Source organism: Solea senegalensis, linkage group LG3 (assembly GCF_019176455.1).
Source record: "Solea senegalensis isolate Sse05_10M linkage group LG3, IFAPA_SoseM_1, whole genome shotgun sequence".
NCBI classification, from domain to species: Eukaryota; Metazoa; Chordata; class Actinopteri; order Pleuronectiformes; family Soleidae; genus Solea; species Solea senegalensis.
In genome coordinates, this window is record NC_058023.1 from 5765367 (window position 1) to 5789315 (window position 23949).

Consider the following 23949-nt stretch of genomic DNA (forward strand, 5'->3'; position numbering starts at 1 on the left):
AATGCTGGAATTTACGTCTCTTTGAAGGGAGCCAGATTTGAGGAGCCGTTCCTTTGTAATAGCCGATCAAAAGACTGGCTCGTTCTTATATTTAATAATTTTTTAGAACTCTGTCGTCCACAGAAAAGTGCATCGAAATGATACTACGTTTGCTCATATTGGCAGTGTTATTTTAGCACGGCACTAAATAGCACTTTATCTCCTCCTCTCTTTCTGTGTGTTAGCGGCAGCAATGTGGCAGGCAGTGTTTTGGTTTGGGGTCACTCACTCAGTCACTTCGCATTTAAAAGAACGGCTCGCAAACGTACGGTTCACAACTGCGACTCGTGTCTCACCGTTTATTTGAACTCAAAAGATACGACTCGTTTGTGAACGTCCCGGCTCTAGCGTGAGCGTAGAAGTCAAGGAGGTAGCCTACTGTCGTTAGTCATATTGACATGAATTCAGGCCGATTTTCAAACGATTTGGTCGTGAGCAACACATTTCCAGTGACAACGATTTCTGCTCGGTTTTTGTCCGTTTGCCTCAACATGACGTCAGTAATTGTATTGGAATAGACTGCGGGCATTTGCCTCGACTTCCGTGGGATATTTACACCAATCGCAAGAGAGTGACGTGTTTCTGTCGCCCAGTCAGCTGGCTGTCATGGGTACGTACCATTTTACTACCCCGAGGGTAGGGTGCTGACTATGGAACAGTTGGGACTCGTTATTTTGGTACTCTTCCTAATGGAAACGCCAACAAAATGTGTACCAAACCTTTCCACTCGGTGGACACACCGCTATAGGGTAGAGGAACAGGCTGTTATGTTTGCTGCTTTATCTTGCCCCAACAATGTCATTTCTCTGTGACATATAGAGGCTACTATGAAAAAGAAATAGCGTCAACATGAACATGCATTATTAACTTCAACAAAAAAAAAGTGCATTTGTCAGCAGCACTCCTATAATTAGTAGAATAATGTAGCAGCCTTGGGCTATTGGAAGGAAGGATAACCTAGAAAAGGGACTCTCTTTTATCTACTGTTTTCTCATGAAGCAAACGAGTAAGGTTGTATTTCACAGCCCTACTTTTTGTACATTGTTTATCGTATTGAGCTCCAGCTTAAGGCATTTCGACTGGATTTGATCAATAAATTAAGAGCTTTAACCTTCAGCGATCAATATTGCTTGTCACCCTCCGTGACTGTGTCATCGTCATTGCACCTTCTGCCGACCAATCTTTCCCACAAAAGAGTATTTTCTTCTTGTGTACTGTATTTACTGTGTTTGATTCTTCAGACACAGTGAACAACTTGCAGAACGGTACACCTTTTTGTGAATATTTTATGATTGTATCACAGACGTGGTGCATTTTTGCCGAGGTGCCCAGCTGAGTGACTGTGAGGGAGTTGCTCCTTTGGAATAGTTAAGCAGTTATTTTGCTTTTAAATGAGAATGGCGCTCTGGGAAAACAGCCATAACAGTGCAGCAGCATATTCTAGAGGCATTATATGTCGACGGTAGAAGTGATGTATTCAGGGAACTATCGATTTCTATGGTACTTCTGTCGTCACTCCACTGTACATCCTGTTCTAGTTCACACAGATCTGTGTAATGTTTGTTTTCACCTCTTTGGTTTAGAGGTCGACTGATAGGGGCTCAGATATTTAGCCAATTTACATTTTAATGTAACCAAATATTGGATCCACAGAACTACGGCTGCAACTAACGATTATTTTCATAATCGATTCATTGGCTGAACATTTTCTTTTCTTTGTTTCCAACAAACCTGGAAATGTTTTGTCCACAAACCAAAATTACTCGGGTTTAATGATTTCTTTCTGATATGGAGGAAAGAAACCAGACAATATTCACTTTTAAGAAGCTGAAAACATCTAAAAGCTTGATTTGATTATCCAGAAAATATGCCCAAACCGATAGATCGATTATAAAAGTAGTTGACGATGCGTTAATCGTTACAGTCTGACATGGAACAGGTCCTCAATAAAGCAAAAATAAAAATGTTTTAGTGACTTAGTAACATTTATCATGTTTCTGAGAACAAAAATGTGTTAAATGTGTAAAATTATTGTGTGTAATAATTGGCAAATGCCTTTGATCAAGAAATAGGCAAATATCGTCCCCAAAAAGAAGGTTGTTAATCGACATTTGAAGTAATTTAAATCAAACACAAACTTGTTTCTCATACTTGGTTTCATAATTTCTTATACTTTGTAATTTTGACAGTCTAGACAGTGCATGTGCATATCTTCCAGCCTGACATAAAATATGCATCACAGTTCGATCAAAGTTCAATACCGAGCGTTGGAAGTTTTGGCGCAAAGGAAAAAAGGTCAAAAAGGTTTTTTTTTGCCCCGTCTCATCTTAAAGTGAGAAAATCCACATGAAACGAGTCAAAGCTGAGCAAACTTTTCTCATTTCTCAGTGTATTGAATTTTCAAAAAGTATGTTTGTTGCAATATGTAGTTGAGAAAACAGTTGAGTTGGGACACCATCGCACACAAAAATTATTACAGTAACTTGTTTCCTTTTAACAAGGATGTTGGCCACATCAGAACCAAGTGTCCTAAACGCCCCGTGAAGGAAAATCGACTCCACTGTTAAACATCCCGCATTTCACTTCTCAGTGCTTTGTGCTTGTACTGCTGCATTTTTGAATACATTTGAATGACTTATTCGGGGAAAGTGACATCCCTCCCATCTTTCTGTCTAACTTTCTCTCCTTGTCACCATCCAGCAAACTTTTATCCAGTTTTTTGCATGATAAAAAAAAATAAATAAATCACATTCAGTCTAGCAATGGCTGGCAAGGAAAGCCATATGCTGTGCCATCTGAGCTCTGCACAGCTGGGCTTTAACCCCAGGGGGAAGAAAAGAAGAGAAGGAAAACAACGAAGAAGGGATTCAGTTCAAGTAGAACTGGGCAGGCGTGATATGGAACAGTAAAGCAGCTATAGGGTCGAGTAAAATGAGCCAATCAGTGACCGTCTTCCCAGTGACTGCGGAATGATATCATCACTATAGTTAGACATAAAAGTGGAGTTGTGCTATCCCTATTTATATATTTGTGTTTTTACCAGAACCATGTAAATATGCAGAACATCTGTTTGATAACACTTGTAAGATTCATAAAACAGTTTGACATAATTGTTCTATGTATTTTACTTATTTGTTTCCCCCGAATTGTTTGAGATGTTTTCACAGCTAAGGGCACCATAAAAGAAGTTAAATTCACTAACATTATGATGTTAGTGCAGATATTTCAGACACAGATGTAGGTCTGCATGGTCACATCCTACGAGATGTGAGTGAGAAAATGTGTCCGTGTAATTTGGCGAAAACAGCCGCTCGCGTCTTTGTCTCTCGTCCTCTTCCTTTGTGTGAGAGAGAAGTTTTAAGAGGAGCCGATGAAGCGGAGCAGTCCAGACTGTGGCAGCTGCTCCGTCAGCCCATTTCCTGCTTCTTAAAACTGGACTTTACACACACCAGCCGGCACCGTCCATGTCCACTCAGTCATTACAAAGCGATAATACGAAGTGTTTTCCTAATGCAAGGATGTTTCCCTTCCACAGACTCTGTTCGCCACAATTATTTACCGACATTAATGTTACTTATCCTAATTTTTATGCCTCCGTGCCAGCGACAGCTGTGGCTGCAAACATTACGTCTCCGAGTTGTCCGTCCATCTGTCCAATATGCCCTCTTCTTATGAACATGGCACTTCAAGAATGTCTTCAGGGGATTCATTTAAATGTGGCACAAACGTTCACTTGAACTCGAGGATGAACTGATTAAATTTTGGTGGCCATTATGGTTGGGTTTGGTTTGGGTTCTTTCCAAAAAAAGGGGTTAGGATTAGTGCTAAACTGATACTTTTAAAACCGTACTGATGCTCAAATGGTGCCTGAGAGATGAGGCGAGCAACAAGGTTGAAGGCGTCTATGATGGACAAGTTCTAAACTTATATGTGTTACATATCCACAGATAATGTAGAAAGAGAGTAGGTGTTTGCTCAAATTATGTTTGTGTCGCGTTCAGCCACCTATATTTTAAAGTTTTTGACATTTCCGAGTGGGGTAGTGAGGTTTTTCCAGGTGTGGTTCGGTCTTTGGGCACCATAGTTGCAACTTGCTGTGCTTTTTTTAAGTTCTGCTGGCCACCTGGGTGTGGAAGTGCTGTGAGCTGTGTTATTGGGGGACTTTTGTAACCTGGAATAATCTAGAACTGAAAGTGGAGCAAAGTCCAGCAATGCGTGGTTGCTGTTGGCGAATACACCTGGTGAAAGATGGTCCTACATTCCAAATAACGCAGCATGTACAACCTTTGCTTACAACAATAATCTCATGTAGCTGTAATTGAAAAGTTTAAAGCAAAAGCCAGTTTAAAACAAAAGTGACACAACTTGAACCTTTTTAAATGTCAATGGCTTCTGAAATCTTTGGCCACCGTTTATCTTCTGACGAACATAAAAAGCCTCAATGCCGTCGATGATTGCGCTGTCTCTGTATCGGTAATGCCGATGATCATCTGGATGATTCCAGGAGTTAATGGCAGCCGAAATGCCAGCTGAAGATAGTATGAAAGTTTCAGTCTAGAAATAATGGCTTCCTTTCTCCAAGCACTTCCCTCTCGTGGAGTTATTTAAACTTTCACAATTTTCTCACAGGTCACTGCGGTGTCTAATCGACTGCAGGGGGGGGAGAAATAATTGTAACCTTTGTTACACCTTTGTTGTTAGTGCTGGATTCCACAGTGAAGCATCCACAAAGAAAAGTTTTGAAGATATAGCACATTTCTTTGCTGTAGTGACCTTTCATATACGTGCTGTAGATCTCATATGTTCTAATTGCGTATATATTCTTGTCCATATGATGTACTTGGCTGCTCTATTGACCCATTTTGCTAAAAGGCATCACGTTCTTTTGAAGGAGAAAGGTGTTTGTGTGCATCATCTTTTACGCTCAAAGAGAAATTACTTAAATACATCATGTATGTACCTTGATTTAAACATTTGGCAACAAAGTGAAAAAAACTTCAAATCCGTATACCCAATTACAGATATTGGATGAGATCAGTCCCATCTCTAACCACCATAATGAGTCTTCTGTAATAAGGTGGGGAAGGTGGGGAAGGAGACGTCGGAGGATTTCACAGACTCTCGAATCTAACTTCTGTCTTAGTTCACTGGGAAAGAATAATTCTGCTTCAAACCATTTCCTTAATGACTCCCCAAAGTCCAATGTGGATTACATCATGTAGTACAATGCTTCAGCGCTGGTTCTGTCAACTTTCTGACTTTAAGCTGCTTTCAGAGACGTACTCCAATTTAAATGTGGATTATAAATCCAGGAAAGCAGACTGTGAGAGGCTGAGATTCACCTTATTACTTCTTTCCATCATGACACTTTCATGAAGCTACCAACTTGAACAATTCGCCGGGTGGAGTACAACACCGTCTTGAACAAGAATTGATTTTCTTTGGGCCTGGGGGAAGCTGTTTTGGAAAGACATGTTCAACTGCCTCTCTGAAACTTTGTCCAACTCGTCATTCGTCCGTCTGAAAGTGATTGCAGGATGATGCTGTGAAACTTTGAAGTTGCTCAGTGCTCTCCTGCATCCGCTTTTAGTGGAGCCGGTTGTACAACTGTGCAGCAGGATTGCGAGAGGTATAACGGAGCAGATGGAGGGAGGAAGGTGAGAAAACATGACTTGAGAGTACAGGAAAAGAGGCAGTTAAGAGGTCATCACGGAGCGCTGTCTCTGAATCTGGGGGTTGGAGATGGAGCCGGTCGATAAGATGTTTTATCCATTGAGCTCTGCTAAACTGCAGAGGAGAGCTGAGCAATTCATTGTTTTCACATCATCACATCACTTTGAAAGAGGGGAAACTTTTTTCCGCCCCAGTTATTTATACATAAATTCTGCAAACGGGCGTCAAGAACAAGGAAAACGCGATCATTATGTAAAACTGAAAATGCTCTAATAGTGTTTTTATTCACAGTGTATAATGCACAAATGAAAATGAGCTATATCGCCGAACAAATAATAGCCAGCTATTTATCTACAGACTCCCCTCGCAAAATCCATACTGAGGCATAAATGGTTCCACTGTCGTGTATGTTTCTACAATGCTGTCAATCTGCCTTTCAATCATCCTGCTGAGGCCCAGCGTCCGCGCCCGCCCACTGCTCCATCGACGCCCAGAGAAGCTGAGCTTCTATGGAAGTGAGGTTTTTGCCGCGTTTATCTTTGTCCAATCAGCGCCTATTCTGTGTCTTCCCATAGAGAGCAGTTTGTAAGTGGTTTTAATGCAGAGGCTTCTCCGGGAATATGAAAATCACGTAAGACAGCTGATTCTGAACGAACAAGTGACATCTTCGAATCGCGTTCTAGCGCACATTTGGTATTGAAATGTAAATACAGCACACAACATATCTGACGATATTTTGCTGTCTTAGAACTAGAAGATTATGAAAGCATCAAAAAAACAATGATTAGTGTAAATGTGATTTATTCGGTGGAATGCTTCTCTTATTTACATACTTTCGGTCTTGCTCTTTCTGTTCTTGTATCCCTTCTGTTGTGCCATATTTGTAAATGACCATTTAGGTCGTTTTATTTGAGTGAAAGCAATATAACATGCCAACTCTGAAGATCTGCGTCCCAGGTTTTTATTTAAATAATCAACGTCGTAGATTATGTTCAGAACAAACCTTTTCTAGTCTCGCATGAATACTTCATTTCTGCCATTCAAGTACCCGCACAAAGCAAACATAATTGTCCATGCAAATTCGAGTGGATTGAGTGGGCATCTGCTTTCTGTGAGCTCCACAGAGAAGTAGAGGACATGGGGGAGGAGAGGAGAGGAGAGGAGTGCTGTGCTGTGTTGGAGATAAGCAAGTTTACAAATGTTGAATTTTCATCATGTTATACTGGCACTGTGTGGCACTGTATGCAATTGTGATAAGAGCGGGAAGTGTCTGTGCAAACGTCAAGTATTTCCTAGCATTTATGGGGGAAAAAGGTCTTGGTTACAGAAATGACATGGTTGTAAAGTTCATCCATGCTGTAGGTAACTGATTTAACTGCGCTCCACTAACGATGGTTCAATACTTTTTCCTGCCTCCACACCTGGCAACAGCCGTGCTTTCAAATCTCTCCATCAGTTATGTTCTTTCGACCTTAAGAGCGGTTTGAGGAAATGTCTCAAATTTGGCACAAACATTCATTTCGACTCGACAATGAATTCGATTCTCGCCGCTAAAGGTCTAGGTCTCTGTCACCTCACCAAACACTGAAGAAGACCTTTGAACTGATTTATGTGAGTGATCATCTCTAGCTGGAGCATTTGTATGGAGCAGGTGGTGTCTGAATTCGAAACTGTCCCTGTCTTCTTCCTAAATAACATCTTTAAGTGCTTTGCTTGTAGTTTAGAACCTTGGTTCTCAAACTGTGTTACGTTTACCACCAGTGGTACGTGAGCTTCCTCTGGTGGCACTTGGAGGAAAATCAGAAATACTGTTCTACTGAATTTACCAGGGTAAATGTAATCTTAATCTAATTTCACTATACCAGTGTGTGAAGTATATGTGAGGAAGAGGAGGACGATGAGGGAGCAAATGATCTGATTGGGTATAAATCTACCTCCTGTGAAAAGTCCGTAGCTGACTTTGCTCGGTCTATTTACACCACTGTGTTTCAACGTTGGGACTAATGGTGTTACATTGAGAGCTCAATATTTTCTCAGGTGCTGCTTGGTATAAAAAGATTCAGAACCACTGCTTTAGAAGATAATGATATAGCAGCAGCAGTAGTAGTAGTAGTGGGAAAGGTTGAGTTTGCATTTCTCTGTAGTAGTTGTAGCAGTGCCACAAAAGACAGCTCTGCACAGTGAAAGAGCATCAATCATGAGAGCGAGAGGCATCCATCTATCGCTGTGTTTCTAATAGAGCTACAGCAGAAGCAGGAGAACACATGCACAATATAGTGTGGGGAAATGTATGATCAATTTTAGGACATTTCATTTTGCTGTCCTGCTTTGATCTATTGTCCACTTACAACACTTGACTTTGCATACTAATGCACAGCACTTATGATTTAAAACGCCTGAATCGTTTCTGTGGTTTTTACCCCGCAGTCCACGACAAAAATCATAGAAACCCCCATCAAAATAAGGTTTTACCAGCTCGGTAGTAGTTTTTCTTGGTTCTCTGTGGATCTGTCATTTGCTGTGTGTAAAAGTGAGCTGCATCTATATTTTGGGGCTGAGGTCACTTCACTGACCTGACCCAGATTCAGACATGAAGTAGACAAGTCATTCCCACAGACGGGGTCGGTGTCCTCACATGGGTTGCGAGAATGCCTGAATACATTAGCATTCTCCTTTTACTTAAGATTTAGAAAATAGCATATGCACAATTAATCATATCTTGGACGTATCTGCGTTAGCTATTCAAAAGTGATATTAGGTGGTACAGAAATGGTAGTGAAAGTGTTTTGATATGCACACATTTGCTCTTGTCACAATTTATGTTGTGAAGTGGGTTGTGAGGGGTTGTCATCTTTAAAAAGCGATGTCTGTAAAACACTGGTGCAGACGGTATCGCGGAGCTCTTCTCCAGCCAGCTTTTAGTTTTTGTCAGGCATTCTGTATTTTTGGATTTTGAAGGCAGAGATTTGACAGGGGAGCAACTTTTTGCAACCTTTCCCAGACTTGTGTACTTTTATTTGCCAGGCAACATTATTTCTATGGATATGTGGACGTGGAGAGGAATTCAACAGAAATAGAAAACAAGAAGATGTTTCTGGAACAAATCACAGAGTCATTCTTTAAAGAAAGTGCTGAGATTCCTGTATTAACCTGCATAATTGGATCTGCTCCAAAGGTTAATGGTTTCTTCCTTGGTCCAGACCCCACCCTTCCAAGTTTCAAGACAATGTGTTTTGTAATTTTCATGCAATCCTGTTAAAAGCAGTGACAGAACACTGAAAACATAACCTCCAAGGTAGAGGCAATCAGTCACTTTTAGCCTAAGAGCAACGCCACACGGTGGAGAACAGGTGGAGCGATGGTTTGGCCCCATGTTGTTCCTTGATGTGAGGATGCAATGGAAATGAAAGTGAGTGAAACACACCATACCGTGTACAGCATGTGAGAGCCACATGCCAGAGGTAAAGAGAGCTGGATAAAACGGCATCTTCAACTCAGGCGACCTCAGACATCCCATTTATTCCCATGGCATGCTGCTTCACTTATTATTGTTGCCTCTCCCCTTTACTGAAATCCTCAAATGTCACAGAAAAGTCTCCTCCTGTCTGTAGCACGTCCAAGCCAAGTGCTGCTGACATTTTATGGATTCCTTTCACTGTCATCAGCGATTAATGGTGACCTTCACATTGGGGAGAGAGCAATGATCTTCCCAGACTCTAAGCAAAAAAAACACGGATGTAATCATTTGATTTCTTGTTGAATTCGCTGCCTATGATGTCGAGTCCTGACTCCGGCAGATTGTAAGGCTTACTTTATTCCCTCATGCCGAGCCTTTGTGCACATTATTCAGCCGTGCCGATCACACAACTGCACAAAACACACTTGACAACGAGACAGATTAATGGATTACAGTGCGGAGGGAGTGCCTTCTAGGCATATGGGATTTCAATGTTTTTAAGAGAATAGGTGACAAGAACAAGGCAGAGGCCTGTGGTGTGGATTCCTGACTGTGCGCTCGTGATCGAGCAGTGTGATGGACTTTCCCAGTGGGGTCTGAGCTTAGTTAGATGCTTGCTAAAGGGTAAATGGCTAAGAGAGCAGTCTTGCTCAGTAGGGAGTTCGGTTCAAATTTTGTGAAGCCACTTAACTGTGCAAAATACGCATATATTCAGCGAATACTAGAATTTTCATGTGGCTTTGCATCTACTGTATTTGATATATAATGCATTCTTGTCGTCACTTTCCTGTTTTCTAATTAAGACTTTTTTGGCAAGCAGTAGTTCCTGGATGTGGACCTGGACAATTGTTTCTGCTAGAAGGGTAGCAGCGCTAACAGATTTCATTCATTTGTCTTTCATGGCGTTGACCACAAAAATCATCTTCAGCAGGTCACATTCATTGTCACTTTAGTGTGAACCACATCTCTCGTCGCGCTTGGGTCATCCGTCCGAGTGTGTGTCTGGTCATCATTTGTCGGGGGAGGGGTGAAGAAGCTCCACTCTTCGCACCGCAGCCTTGAGCGAAGCCGGTGATTGTAAAGTACCGACAAACTTCAGCTGACTGATTCTCTGTCGAGCTCTTTGCTTCACGTCGGCGTCGTTAGGTTTATCTGTCATTTCGTATTTTTTGGGGGAACTTCAGTATATGGATATAGTCACATTTGTTTAACATTTAGGTTTTTTAAGTATCGGATTGGATGGATACAATATAGATCATTAAATATAACTATATTCGTGGTTCGGTTTTCAGAAAGTAAATGCCAGACAGTTTGTTTGGTTGTTTTCCTTTGGCTCCCAGTTTGATCATCTCTTAATCATTTGGTTAAAAAAAAAAAAGGGTAAAGGATTCTTACAAAAGCTTTGATGTGCTGCTCTCCTCTTTGCTTGTGTCCCAGTGTTTGGATATTTGATTTAATTGCTTGATAAGTCACACACCCTGGTCCTTGCACAGCCCCCTTTCTCTCCAGCCTTTTTATTGCATCTTGTTCTGTCTTCCAGATGATATCGGCTAAATGTTCCCCAGAGTTGAAATGAAAGTTCTGGAAGCCCTTTTGTCTGTGTGTTTCACTGTTTCCCATGCCAAGATAAAGTGGTGACGTCTCGGCGTTATCTGTGATAGAATGTATGGGTGCCCGAGCCGATGGGTATGAATCACTCTCTTTTTAAATTCGACTTCTCAAGAAGTGTTTTTGTCAATTTGAAGTGAGCTCATGAGTCATCCGAGCTGATCTAGTCGTCTGTTGAGATCCCTGCTCTGTGAAAATGGGAGCCATTATTCAACACAAGTGCAACGTTGCTCCGACTTGGATCACAGCAGTATTAATTTTCACACATTTTATAACCCCTTGGCCCAGCCGAACAGTCACACAGTATGCACAGTTTAACTTTTATTAAAATAACATCAATATCTTTGGTCTGTGCTCGAAAAGAAAAATCAACTTTTGCTTCAACCAACCAGGTCTCAACATGTATTTTCAAAAAATTCAGTTTGATCACTGCATGAGCCTGTTTGAATGGCACTTCTTACCAAAGCAGATCCTTATACTTGACCTTTCTGCTCCGAAGATCTGTTTGGTGTTTTATGATGTGGTGAAATCAAGGAGATGCCCCTTAGCCCTATGAGTGGGGTCTTTCTTCTCCACAGCGGCAGCAGCAATTAACTGAGTGTCTGAGCCGTGAACTTTAACCTCAGTGTAACTTCAGATGTCATCTCCATAACCTCATACATGCAAACAACAGAATCTATGCTCTAAGCAGCTGTGAGACACTCTACTGCGTTGCTGTGAACACCGTGTTCAGCTCCTACGAAGATTTCTCCCAGTCCCTCATGACTTCCTGTCATGTCTCCGTTCTAGTGATGAGCTGATCTGATGCTCCGCATCTGCAGCGGTCAGATTCCTGTCAAAATCACTGGACTGGATATTGGGGGAAATTCGACATGATTCGTTAATCTGAAATATCACGTAAATGCTACACTAAGCATAGACGACATGCTGTAAAGAGAGAAGGAGACGCTCACCGCATCACTGTAACGTGACTGGAATGAGAGCGTCTGCTTTTGGAGCAAAACATTTTCAAAATGGCTGGTTATGGCTTGGTGGTGAATGCATCAACACAAACAGCTCAGTTGACGTATGACGTTACTAGGAGACTCGAAATTGACCAACTTAAGTCGTGTTTTCCACCGAGTGGAATGTTTGGTACAGTATGGTACATATTTTTTTGCGTTTCCATTAGGAATGGTACCAAAATAACCGACCCCAACCATTTTTTGGTTCCATTTTTTGGGTTCCATTTTTGGCACCCAAAATTGTTGTTTGTGGAGTCGCGTTCAATGCCGTTATTTGTTGTTGTCGCACTAAAAGGCAAAGCAAAGCTACTGTTCTGAGTTGAAACACAAGCCTGACCCAGGTCTTAACCATGCGAAAGTGAATCGTACCATGATGAAAACATGGTTTTACATAAAAAAAAAAATAAGGTTGGAATTGCCTTACACTGTCCTGGTGTGAATAATTGTTGGTCATGCCAGAAAATCATCTCTAATGTGGCTCATCATACAGCACTGACATTAGTTTCTGGGAGTGTGGGAGCCTATGTCCGTTATTTACGCACGCTCAGTGCCCACTCAGCACACATGCACTCATGTTTCTTTGTATCAAATATACATTTGTATCCTTAAACTGCACCTTTGTGTAATTGTTGTGAGGTTTTTATGCGACTGTTGGAACTCATCTCCCGCCAACACACAGTCCAGCGGCCTCTCTCATTAGTTTCCCGGCAGGCAGTCAGGGACTTGACTGTGTTCCCTGATCACACACCTTTTGTGCGCGACGTTTCTTTACGTCACAGTCGTGATATCTGATGTCTGTGTTTCGCCGCAGTCCTGCACCAGACTGTTGTACTGGCTTGTGCTATGATAACAAGGTTAATGTTTAATGTAGTACAATTTGGGCTGTTTGCCAGTTTCACCAATTATTCATGATTCCATTACAGATATCTATAAGTATGCAAGTCACATGTGGCTAAAAATCAATATTTCTGCAGTAAAATAAGAAATTACAATGGAAAAACAGTGTGAAACGGTTTGCTCATTCATAGTGATGAGCCTCCCGAGAACTGCCAGCTGAATCTACAGCTCCACCTCGACTTCATGCCGCCTCATTATCTCCCTGGACCACAACTTTACTGTGTGTGATATTTTTTTTTCTTTTTCTTTCGTTGCTGCTCTCACAGTGGTGTTTTCAGCCACAGCAGACAGCTGTGCAGCACAAATGGACACAAACACCACTACAGCTGAATGATAATGTCGGGACACAGCTTGTGGGTGTGGAAATGATTAGATCAACCGTCTAAGTGAAATGTGGTGAAACTTTAATGTCGTCTTCACAGTTTTCAAAGGCGAAGATCATCACTTACTGCGCTTTTGAATTTAATATAGGTCTGATATTAATCTGCGCTTATATAATGTATAGTAGTGGTGTCGTGATAGATCAGCACAGGTGCAGGTCTCCAAGTTAAAGATGAATAATATGCACATGCATTATAAGAGAGTTATTCTAATTTATTTAGTTACCCAAGTCAGAATTAACTAGACATTTTGAGGAAGATCTAAATCAGGGGCGTCAAAACTCAAATGAGCATCTAGTCTGGTCGAAAGGGGGCCGGTCTAGAGAAAAAAATGGGAAAAACTGTTTGGTAGAGAGCGGGTAACCTGAGCTGAAGATTATAACATCATGATGTCGCAATACAGATATTAATATTTCACAGAATTTTAAAGTAAAATTGTTTGTTTGATTTCTAGACTGGGGATTGTTTTCTTGATCGTCGTTTTCTCCATTAAGTGCACAATTTGTTGTTTATCCACAAAAAAAAGACGATATGAATACGTCCTTCAGTGTTTTGGTATGTCCACAAATGAAAGATTTTCACTTGACTGTCATAAAAGAGCAAAGAAACAAGAACATAGGCACATTTTAAGAAGCCGAAAATTACAGTTTCATTGTATAAAATAAAACACTTAAACTAATTCATCACTTATCAGAAGAGTCGGCAATTAGTTTAGCAGTGGTTAAATCTGTTATTAATTGATTTGTTTTTGCAGTCTTAACAGTAAGAAGTTAGAAAATTGAAAATTGGGTTGTTTCATATTGAAAATTATTTTGGTTTTCCACAGTTGTGTGCTCAAGTATTGATCGCAGATGAGCTGGGCATTTTTTTAACTGATTGGCAGTGAAGCCCATCACCCTGCCTGAATCATTTATGTCCGTGGTGTGTATTTCATATGCCCCGTGTTTGATGTAATTGGTCATATTTCAACAATGGGGCCCCTGTTTTGGTTCTGGGTCACTCTGGCAACCCTGAAGAGAAGCAACATTTTCACCATCGAGCGTGGCCGTTTCCCCACCTTTCGTCGACCGCTCCTCGCATGTGATGCAACGGCGTGTGTAACCACTCCACAGTCCCATTAATCTCTCTCCTGCTTTGTGTCGTCCAGGGCCGAGGAGGGGACGGACGGTGACGGCGCGGTGGGTTTCCCAAGGCCGAAGCAAGAGGGAGGCTGAAGCCTCGACACAGGTCAGAGACCTCATCAACTTTTTTCTCCACTCTGACACCGTCCTCACCACACATCAGACACATCTTAACACTGCAACTGCCTGTTTATAGAACTGATGTCTGTTTGCCAACGAGTTAATGTCTGAAACGGGCTTTTTATGTTTATATCACACTGTAAAATATGTCCAGGATTTGTAGTCATGATACCCGTACTTTGTGTTTTATTATGAAATTACTATGTGTGGCTATTACAAGAAAGTGATTTATTAGAAGGGTGATTTATTCAGTTATTCCCTTTGCATTGCATTGCACTGCATGGCATGTTCTTTTCACAAAGAACATCCAAATGTGTTAGTACCGCAGTTGCCGCGGAAACGGGCGTACAGTTCAAGGGAAGGTGAGGCCAGCATCTGTCTCTGTTAATTCTCGTGTGGTGGGCGGAGGTAGTCCTTTTAACATTACATTACATTACATGTCATTTAGCAGACGCTTTTATCCAAAGCGACTTACAATGGAATCAAGTACAATTAGCCAGGGGTGGAATCGAACTTGCGACCAGCGACAAACAGATTTTCCTTGACTTTGAGAGAAGTAGAATAAGTGACAAAAAGCAGATAAAACTCTGTATCAAACTAATATAATTACCACTGTGAAGTTACAGTTAAATACAGTATTTATACATTTATTTATGTATATATTTTTCTGTATTATTACAGACAGAATACTGCTAAATCAAAGTAAAATATTGTATGTCATTACCAGTGCGAGGTTGCAGTTAATATACAGTATTTATTAAGGCAAATAAAACCACAGTACAGTAAAACAGCTATATGTTTACACTAATCGACTACAAAATGGTACTGTAACCAATTGTGAAGGTTTATTTTTTCAGACCGCCATTAATTTTCCTGTATATTTATACAAATGCACTCAAACCTTTTTCACCATTGCCGGAGACTCGACACCAGATGTGGGACTTCACATTTGAAAGGTCACTGACATAAAAGCGCTTGAATTGAGTGTGTCAAATTATGGGAATATGCAGTGTAATGAAGCACATTTCTAATTATGTCGCGTCTTCCTCGACTTTGATAGTTTAAATATTTAATCATTTCCGACGACCTTCATTGCATTTTCTCCCTGGTCTGGTTTTATGGCTAAATGGAGGACATCTGTTCTTGCCGTTGTGTACTTGTGTCCTGAGGGGACACTTGACACGGTGCTTTGATTATTGATATGGAAACTTTTTACTCCCTTGTTTTTTGGCCACACGCTAATATTGTAGAGTTTAGCTACACTCAAAGTAAGTTTATTTAAAGCAAAGTCATCATGGGCAAATTTTGATTTTAAAATTACAAAAGGGTGTTGCTACTTCATGAAACGCTGCTGAAATGAATGAGTGAAACTTAGTTCATGTAAGTTACCTGGTGGAAGAAGAGGGAGTTTACAGCGGGATAATGGTGGAGAAGGCTACACTAAGAGATGCTCCATCCACGTTATGTACTTTGTTCTCTATGTTGTGAATAGAGAAACATTTCACATTGACGTTTTGTTTTCTCCAGTTAGACAGATATCATGATATAAATGCTATATGATTGTCTTGTATTGTGATATTATTGGTATCGTGGACCATGTATCGTATCATTCCCACCCCTAGTCATCAAGTTGTGTTCATATAAGTTGCCAAATTTAGTTTCTTTGGTTGTGATGTTTCTTTAGTTCGTCAACCATTACCTTCTTCTACCCCATTGGAAAATGAGGCTACATCCACACTGTTTTACCTTCATCCTACAGTTTTTACGCCTGTCGCCTCCACTACTAGAATGTTTTAAAATCTGCTGGCTCTGTTTTAGTCTGAAAGTATGGGTTTTTGGCAATTATGTTGCAGTTACGTGCATTCACTTCCTGATGGGAATCAGTATTGTTTGGTATCGTTATCGGTCAGATACTGGTCAAAATCACTGGATCTGATGTCGGACAGATAGAAATGTAAAATCTAATAAAATCCTATATATTATTTGGGAAGAACAATATCTGTTACACAGTGGGAGAATTATGTGTTTGACACGACTCGGCACAAATGTGTTGTAAACAACTGCTTCATAGTTCATGAATGGTCTAAAATGACCATATTGGACTTATATCAGTATCGCTAGATACTTGAGTTTGTGATATTGGACACCGGATTGGTTGTTATTGTCCAGAACTCGACTCTCGGCCGTGAAAAAAAGCTCCGTTAACAGTTTCAGTTTCAGCTCGTCAGATGTCTCTTGGAAAAAATAAATTCTTGCTCTGACTTTCATCATCATTGTTTTTCATTTGAAGCACTTATTTTGGGGGGGGGAAATTACAAGTGTTACATTATGCACACATTTGCTCTTCTCACAATTTCTAATTTGCCCTCTTTATAAAGCGTGTCCCCCATATTAAACATTTTAGGAAATGCCGGCATGAACGTTAAAAAAAAGAAGAAAAAAAAAGACTCTTACACATTAAAAATGTAAACATTTATTGCCCCTTGTGAACCACAATCAAACAAATGCAAAAAAAAACTGTGAAGCTGGAAGTCACTTCTACTGTGCAAATGTCTGTGTAATTTCCTTGTCAGTGTTTGTTTGCTTTTCCAGGGTCCCTCTGTTACCTTCATGTTTTTGTCACTCGGTTAGATTTTATTCTTTGAAAATGGGTTAAAAAAACTTCACTACTGCAAAAACGAAAAGGGAAATGGTCTGTCAGTGCCCGTACGGTTGGATACCATTTGTATTTGAATTGATATAGTCCAGGCCCCTGGTGCTCAGCTGTACCTTTTTGGCTACTGCGGACTGTATTTTCTCATGATTAATAATGAAATCATGCACTATTGCTTCTGTACCAGGTTTCCAGACAAACTCAAATATCTCTAGTTCCTCCATGGCCAGCTTTGCATTTTGCATAACAGTTAGTGCAGCAAGCATCGCATGTGTCGACCGCTGAGAAATGGATCCGCGGCCGCGAGTGCGTCGCATTTGTCTCCTCTTCATTTTCAGGGTTCGGGTGCATTACTGCCACCCAATGATGTGGAGTGTGAACTCACATCAGTCATGCTCTCTCTGTCTTTGTAATTTTATCACCCAGATGCACTTTAAGGTCTTAAAATGGGGGTGTGGTGAATGATAGTGCCAAATCCCTTAAACGTGCTGATTTAAGCTCCCCACCGTTGTTGCTGGTCCATAAAATACTGTCGTGACAAAGATTTGGTCGGTTTTTGTCAGTCGCGTTCATCATACATCATACACTCCCACCATGTTTCCTGTTTAGGTAAAAGTTGTTGCTGCCAGTAGATTTATATTCTGTTTTCAAAACTGCTTCAACATTTGTTCCTGATGAGGTTCATCAGTGCTGTCTCTTCAGCCAACTGGAGGGGGGACAGATGTTGCCACATCCTCAGTGGAGCGGGAAACAAAGTGGGTAGTGTGAAGTGTGATACCCAACAATAACTGAAAATTCTCTCCTCAATTCAGTCTTGTTTCTAAATGAATCCCCCCCCCCAAATCATTGAAACATTGGTGTACAGATGAGAAATTGTCATTAAAATAAAACCAAGAGTCCAGGTCTTAGTGACTGGTTACCTGTTTTTTCAGTGATATCTGTTATTGTTGACAAGAAGTTGGCAGCTCAACATGCAACCACGGCTCAGTGCCTCTCTTTACAGATGGCCCTAATGGCTGCCTTGGCCAGAGAGGACAAGTGGGTTTGGAGATGGAGAGAGGGAAAGAGAAGTTGCAGTGAGTGTTTGACACCTTGAGAACAGCCACTGTTTTATCCAGGGTCACACATTAACAAGGAAATAAGGAATTCGGGCTGAAATGATTCATCGATTACTAAATGAATAGTCAGCTCTTGTGATAATCGATGATTTGGTGTTTTCTAAAGAATTTAAAACCATTTTCTGTGATTTTTCCACTTCTTAAATGTGAGTATTGTCTGGTGTCTTTGCTCCATATAAAAAAGAAATCATTAAAACCGAATCATTTTGGTTTGTGGACAAAACGAGGTTTGACAAACACTGATCAATATTATTCAGCATTTTATGGACCACACTAAATTTTTTTTTAGGTTGGCCATGTCATTAAGTCAGATTTTATTTAAACCAAGACAATAATTCTGTTTTCTTAATGTCGTGTAAACACGTTACTTAAATTGATTTAATCTTAGTCTGACTGACGTACCGGGATAATGCGATTCATAGTCCGATTACCCCTTGATCTAATGTGTACATCTCGCTGTTCACCGTTTGTTTTCCTGTGATGTAAAGGTCAGCAGGAAACTGATTCTATACGCAATAGCTTTTAGAGAGATACAGCGCCACCTACAGAGGTGGAGTCAGACGTACATGGCCAATAAATCGATTTTCTCCTCCGCATTTATACATGGCAAGTTGTCCGACTGCCTGCCTTAGTCGGACTACGGCCTTAGCTTGATTAAACCGTGCATTTAAACGTACTGAGTCTTTCTAACTTTGGTGTTTTTTTAGGTAACGAACTGAAACCCTAATAGAGTCTGTTTTTAATTAATGAAGTACATAGTTACAAACTGATTTGGAACTAAATCATCTGACTCATCAATTTAATTGTTAAATGAACGTGATTAAATTGTTTCAGGGATAAACAATATCAACTTTGCTAATGTGATTGAGGTTCAGCCGCCGGGTCGACCTGTGTCTCCCGTCATTGTGTGCAGAGAATTATCAGATGAAAATGAGGTTTTGTTTTAAAACTTTTCTGCCTGAGTGACAGCTCCTGTTCCTCTTTGGACACATATTTTCCACTTTGGTTTGCCGTGTCCCCAGAATGTCTTAAAGTGAACTGAGAGACGTGAGACGGCAAAACTAATAAAATAATGTCTAAGTTTTCTTTAAAAAAAAAAAAAACCCCAACCTTTTAGGAAGTTTAATTTAATAAATACTCATTTTACAGCAATTTGTTTGGTGTAAGCCTCTGTTCGCTTTTGTCAGTTTAATTCTATTTCATAATTATTGGCCTGTCACAGGAAGGACGGTGACATGAGGCTTCCTCTGGGCTGAAGCACGAATCTGAAAGTGTTCAAGTATAGCCTTTGTCAGTTTATCCTCATTTCTCCGTGGATGATTAGCTGCCAGACTCGGGCCAGCTCCCCTGATGGGCACCGTGTAATTGACGATAATCAACGGAGGCGTCTCACCGCCTCTCGTGCATCTTAATGCTCACAATAATGCTAAAGTGAAGTCCTGCAGAGCAACAAAGATGGATAGACGATACAAACTATAGAATATAACAAGTAGAAGATATGAGATGTACCGTATGCAAAATATTCGTGACAACGCGAAGATTGGTATCAGCTTTAAAATGTGTTGGGCAGCACTAGAGTGGTGTTTTTGCATCATGGTATGGTTCGGTTTGGTACATTACGGTACTGTTTGGAATGGTAAGAACAATACCTTTTACTTGGTAGGTGGGGTGTGGCAGTTTATCTTGCAACGTTCGTGGGTGGCCACATCCTACCATTTTACTCTGGTACCCCAAGGGAAAGGTACTAAAGAGTTACTTTGGTACTATTCCTAATGGAAACGCCAAACAATACGTACCGTACTGTACCAAACTGAACCGATGTACTCGGTGGAAACATGGCTGAACATCTAGCTATGCTCACTCTCGAGGGGAGGAACAACTGTATTGCCAACATCAATAATTGAACGTGCACAGTCCTGTTTTTAAAGTACAACATTTGAAAGAGAGCTCTTTAAAATGATATCAAAAGCAATAAAAAATATCCTTTACATTAAGTGGAGATCTTAAAATCCACCGCCAACTCCAGAGAATTGAGCGTGGGATGCAAAAGTTGACTTTTGTCTTCCTGTTATTTTACCTAAGTGACTGACTGCCATTTGTTTCTCTCCATTGTAACACAAACACTCTTGACAGAACAAGAATAACTCGTGGTGTTGAATCAAATCAGTTTTATTTACACACACACACACACACACACACACACACACACACACACACGCGGCAAGTTTCTCATTTGAATCATACATACTTTCCTCTGGGGAGGGTTGAAGTTTTTGCAATACATTACAAGCTGTAACTGCAAAAGCCCCCAACAAGGTTGTCATATTGTAATGTTTGAACCCTTTTGAATTCATTTGATGACTGTGAAACCTGATCAGGTATTAAAGCGAGGACATATTTTAATTTCAATGAAAAATAAACGAATCGTAAATCTAAGAATACATGTACAAGACATTTAATGACATAATGTAGCCCAAGGACTCAATTTGCAAATGTTCTATCCTGAAAGGTATTCCGAGCACAGACATCGGAATATGCGGGGTCACGTGAGTCCGGGCTGATTTACTTTCGTTTTTTTTCCCCGAAATGATGGTTTTCTGACCTGAGTGTTTTTTGCTCAAGGATACTTGGACAGGTGTGGCCACCCGGGAGATTAAAAGCCTGCCTGTCCTCAGCTGGTTTCTCACTAAACAAGCGAATGTGTGTACAGAGAGAAAACCACTGTGGAGGTGTAACATTCACCTCTTCACACCCTTTCACTTTTTTCCTCACATGGCCTGAGCCCCCTCGGTGTTGGTGGTTTCATCCATCTCCATTTGTTGTTGTATCTTTATATTCTGCCTCATGTCCTTCAATGATTTGTCATGGGAGTTCAAAGGCTCACTGTGGCCTCTGTCCACCGCCGTCTCATTTTTCATTTTAAAAAATCGCAGTCCTCTCGGAGCTCTGCGCCGTCTTCCTGCCCACCCCAAGTCTTTACTTTACTTCCCCATCTCCCTTGTGATTGGATTTCCCTCTCACCTCATGAGCATGCTGGGCATGGCAATGACATTTACACTGGTGAGATTAGAGAGTGCATGTATGGAGCAAGGCCTGGTGGTGCAGGCACTTTTCAGTCTTCGGCACGTCTTCAGTTGCCTTTTGTGAGGATGAGCTTTAGGTCACGTGAAACGTAAACGATCTTTGTCTTTGCCGTTTTCAAAAAGCTCCGCATAAACACAGCGTCATTTCAGGAACCCCCCCAAAAAGACTCAAAATGCTGTAGTATGTGTGCCAGGATTGTAAAGCCGCTCTTCCACTACATGGTCCCGGCACGCCTCAGAAAAAAAAAATTCAAGCCATGAATAATGAATAATGTCCTTTTGAATGAATTGCAGTTAAAGGCTTCCATTAGACAACCGGGTTAGTATTGATTAGTTCATGGTTCATGAATGCTACCACTCAATTAGCATTCATTTTGTAGTATGTCCTTGCCCTGCATCTGGCCACGTGTACTGACCGTCTCAATATGTGAAAAGAAAGTCACCAACTGCTATAATTTCCTTTCTCTCTCTCTCTCTCTTTTTTCTTTTGTTTTCTTAAATCAAATGAAACTGAACTGAGGCGATTTACAAAATGTCGCTTTTTCACGTCGCCCTGCTCTGGCCTTGGAGCTTTTGTCAAGAAAGATTCAGCGCTTTTTGAGCTGGCAGTGAGTTTTTCATCGTGGGTGTATGGTGTGAATTTATTCATGATCAATATATTGTTTGAGCTAACTTTTATTTTGACACCACATGCCCTTAAACTGTCTTTAAAATGGATCAACATATATTTATTTGGGGAGGTCAGCTGACCTACGCACAATCTTTATCACACATTTACATTCCTGTACAGTGGAGAAACGGAAATGCACATTTGTTTTTATTGTTTGGATGCACTTTATCTGTCATGCAGTGCAATATGCTGATAAGTCGGGCTCAACAGTTAATTGTTGCACACAATAAGAGATTATATATGTCCGAATTTGTTATTCCTATAAGCTTAGATACATTTTTATACAATAAACTTTCAAAATCTTAGTTATTGTTACTGTACCTCACTTTAGACACACTTGTACGTTCACTGCATTGGCACATTTCATTTTCCTTAAACAGTAGGTGGACGGGTCAATAAGCAATAGCTAATTATTCATCAACAAATAATAGAGAGACGTACAAGTATCGTAAATGACTGCAATACTGCCAAAAGTATCATTATTTTTTTTTGCCATTCTGATACAGCAGTTCCACTATGCTGCCACTGTATTGTTGTTAGATTGAGAAAAAGACAGTCTTGTATAAAGTACCTTAAAGGTATACTTGAGTAAAAGTACAAGTATCTTACCAGAAAATGACTTTGGTAGAAGATTGAAGTCACAATGACTTTATATTACTAAAGAAAAAGTCTTAAAGTACATGTATCAAAAGTACGTTTTGGACATAAGATATACTTACGTCTTAGAAAAAGTATTAAAAGTGAGGAGTTACAATTGAGCCATGGTAGCTCAGTGGTAGGGCGAGTTTTCCTTCAACTGGAAGGTTGTGGGTTCAATTCCTGGTCCTATGTTGAAGCTTATGAATGGGTGAAAGGCAAAACTATGACGTAAATCATATAAATGCAGAACATTTACTGACTCTTCTTATAGAATAGATAGAGGAAATATAGTGGTGTAAAAGTTGCTATGATTTTGTACTTAAGTGCTTAAGTATTTATCCTTTGTTTCAAAAGAGGAGATTTCTGGTAGAGTTTGTTTGGTGGTGTGATGCCTCAGGTATGGAATAACTAACTAGTACACAACAGGAACATCACACAGTTTAACGATCCATGCATCTACAAAGGCCAACACATTCACTGATGTATCTCCTGTTATATTGTCAGTGTGATGCTACTTCATCAAAGTGTTGGTTCGGAAGGAGATTCATGGGCCTTTTAGACCAATGTGGTCTTGACAGATCCGTAAAAACACTCAAAGAAACCTCGTATGCTTCTAGAATCAAAGGATTGCTGTTGGTTATAACTACCATATTTCAAATTCAAGCTTTTTAAATATTAAATGCAGCCCCGTTTGAAAGGCTTAGAGTCTGACGTCTTTGTTCCGATTCAACAAACTCTTTCATCAAACTCCACTTGTCGAGTTGGCCTCGGAGAAAACTTGCTTGTTTTAGCGAGAGGCATCAAAACGCGTAAACTGGCTCGGCTGAAGAGAGAAAAGCGGCTGACGTCAGTATGTAGATGGGACAAAATGGTACGTTTTGCTTCATATTATCCTCGACTGCCTCTGACAGGAAGGAGCCAGTTCATTGTTTGCCGTCCTTTGTGAAACTCTGGCATGTTTTTTGTACACACTCCTGCTTTTTCTGCTGTGAGCCGAGTCAGCGATAAGCTCCTTTCCGCACGCTGTAGTTTGGGTGTCAGCTCACACACAGCACATGTGGACACATTTAGCCGCTTCAAATGGAGGGACGGTCTGATTTTCTTCAGCATATACTCCTATCATGGCCTCCCCTTTGTCCTCATCCCCACCTTAATTAAATTTTCTGCATGTTTTAATTAAAAGAGGGAAATTTCCTTCTCAAAATGAAGTTGGGGGATTAAACTGAACTTCCTTGGATATTATTAGTTACACATAGACCCGTATATTAAAGCATATCCAATTTATTTCACAAAATGAACGTCCACATGGGTTTTGAAATCCCTCCCCAATTTGCTAAGAATGCCACTCAGTAGGTTTCCATGCACAGTAGGCGTCGCTCGACTACTGTGCTTTCGCACTATCGCCGATATCCAACATGCCAAGATATCCCGAGTGCTTAGGCCAACGACTCGCTCCAAGTAGCTCGCCAAAGGATTCAATAACCGAA

General features: G+C 40.6%; 1 protein-coding gene across 1 annotated transcript in view; it reads left to right on the forward strand.

Annotated features, from left to right (window-relative positions):
- adam19a (ADAM metallopeptidase domain 19a) overlaps positions 1 to 23949 on the forward strand; it is a 156087-nt gene that overhangs the window by 10160 nt on the left and 121978 nt on the right. Inside the window, exon 2 of the mRNA XM_044021542.1 lies at positions 14206 to 14285. Coding sequence (XP_043877477.1) covers positions 14206 to 14285 — 80 coding nt within the window. The remainder of the gene's footprint in view (positions 1 to 14205; positions 14286 to 23949) is intronic.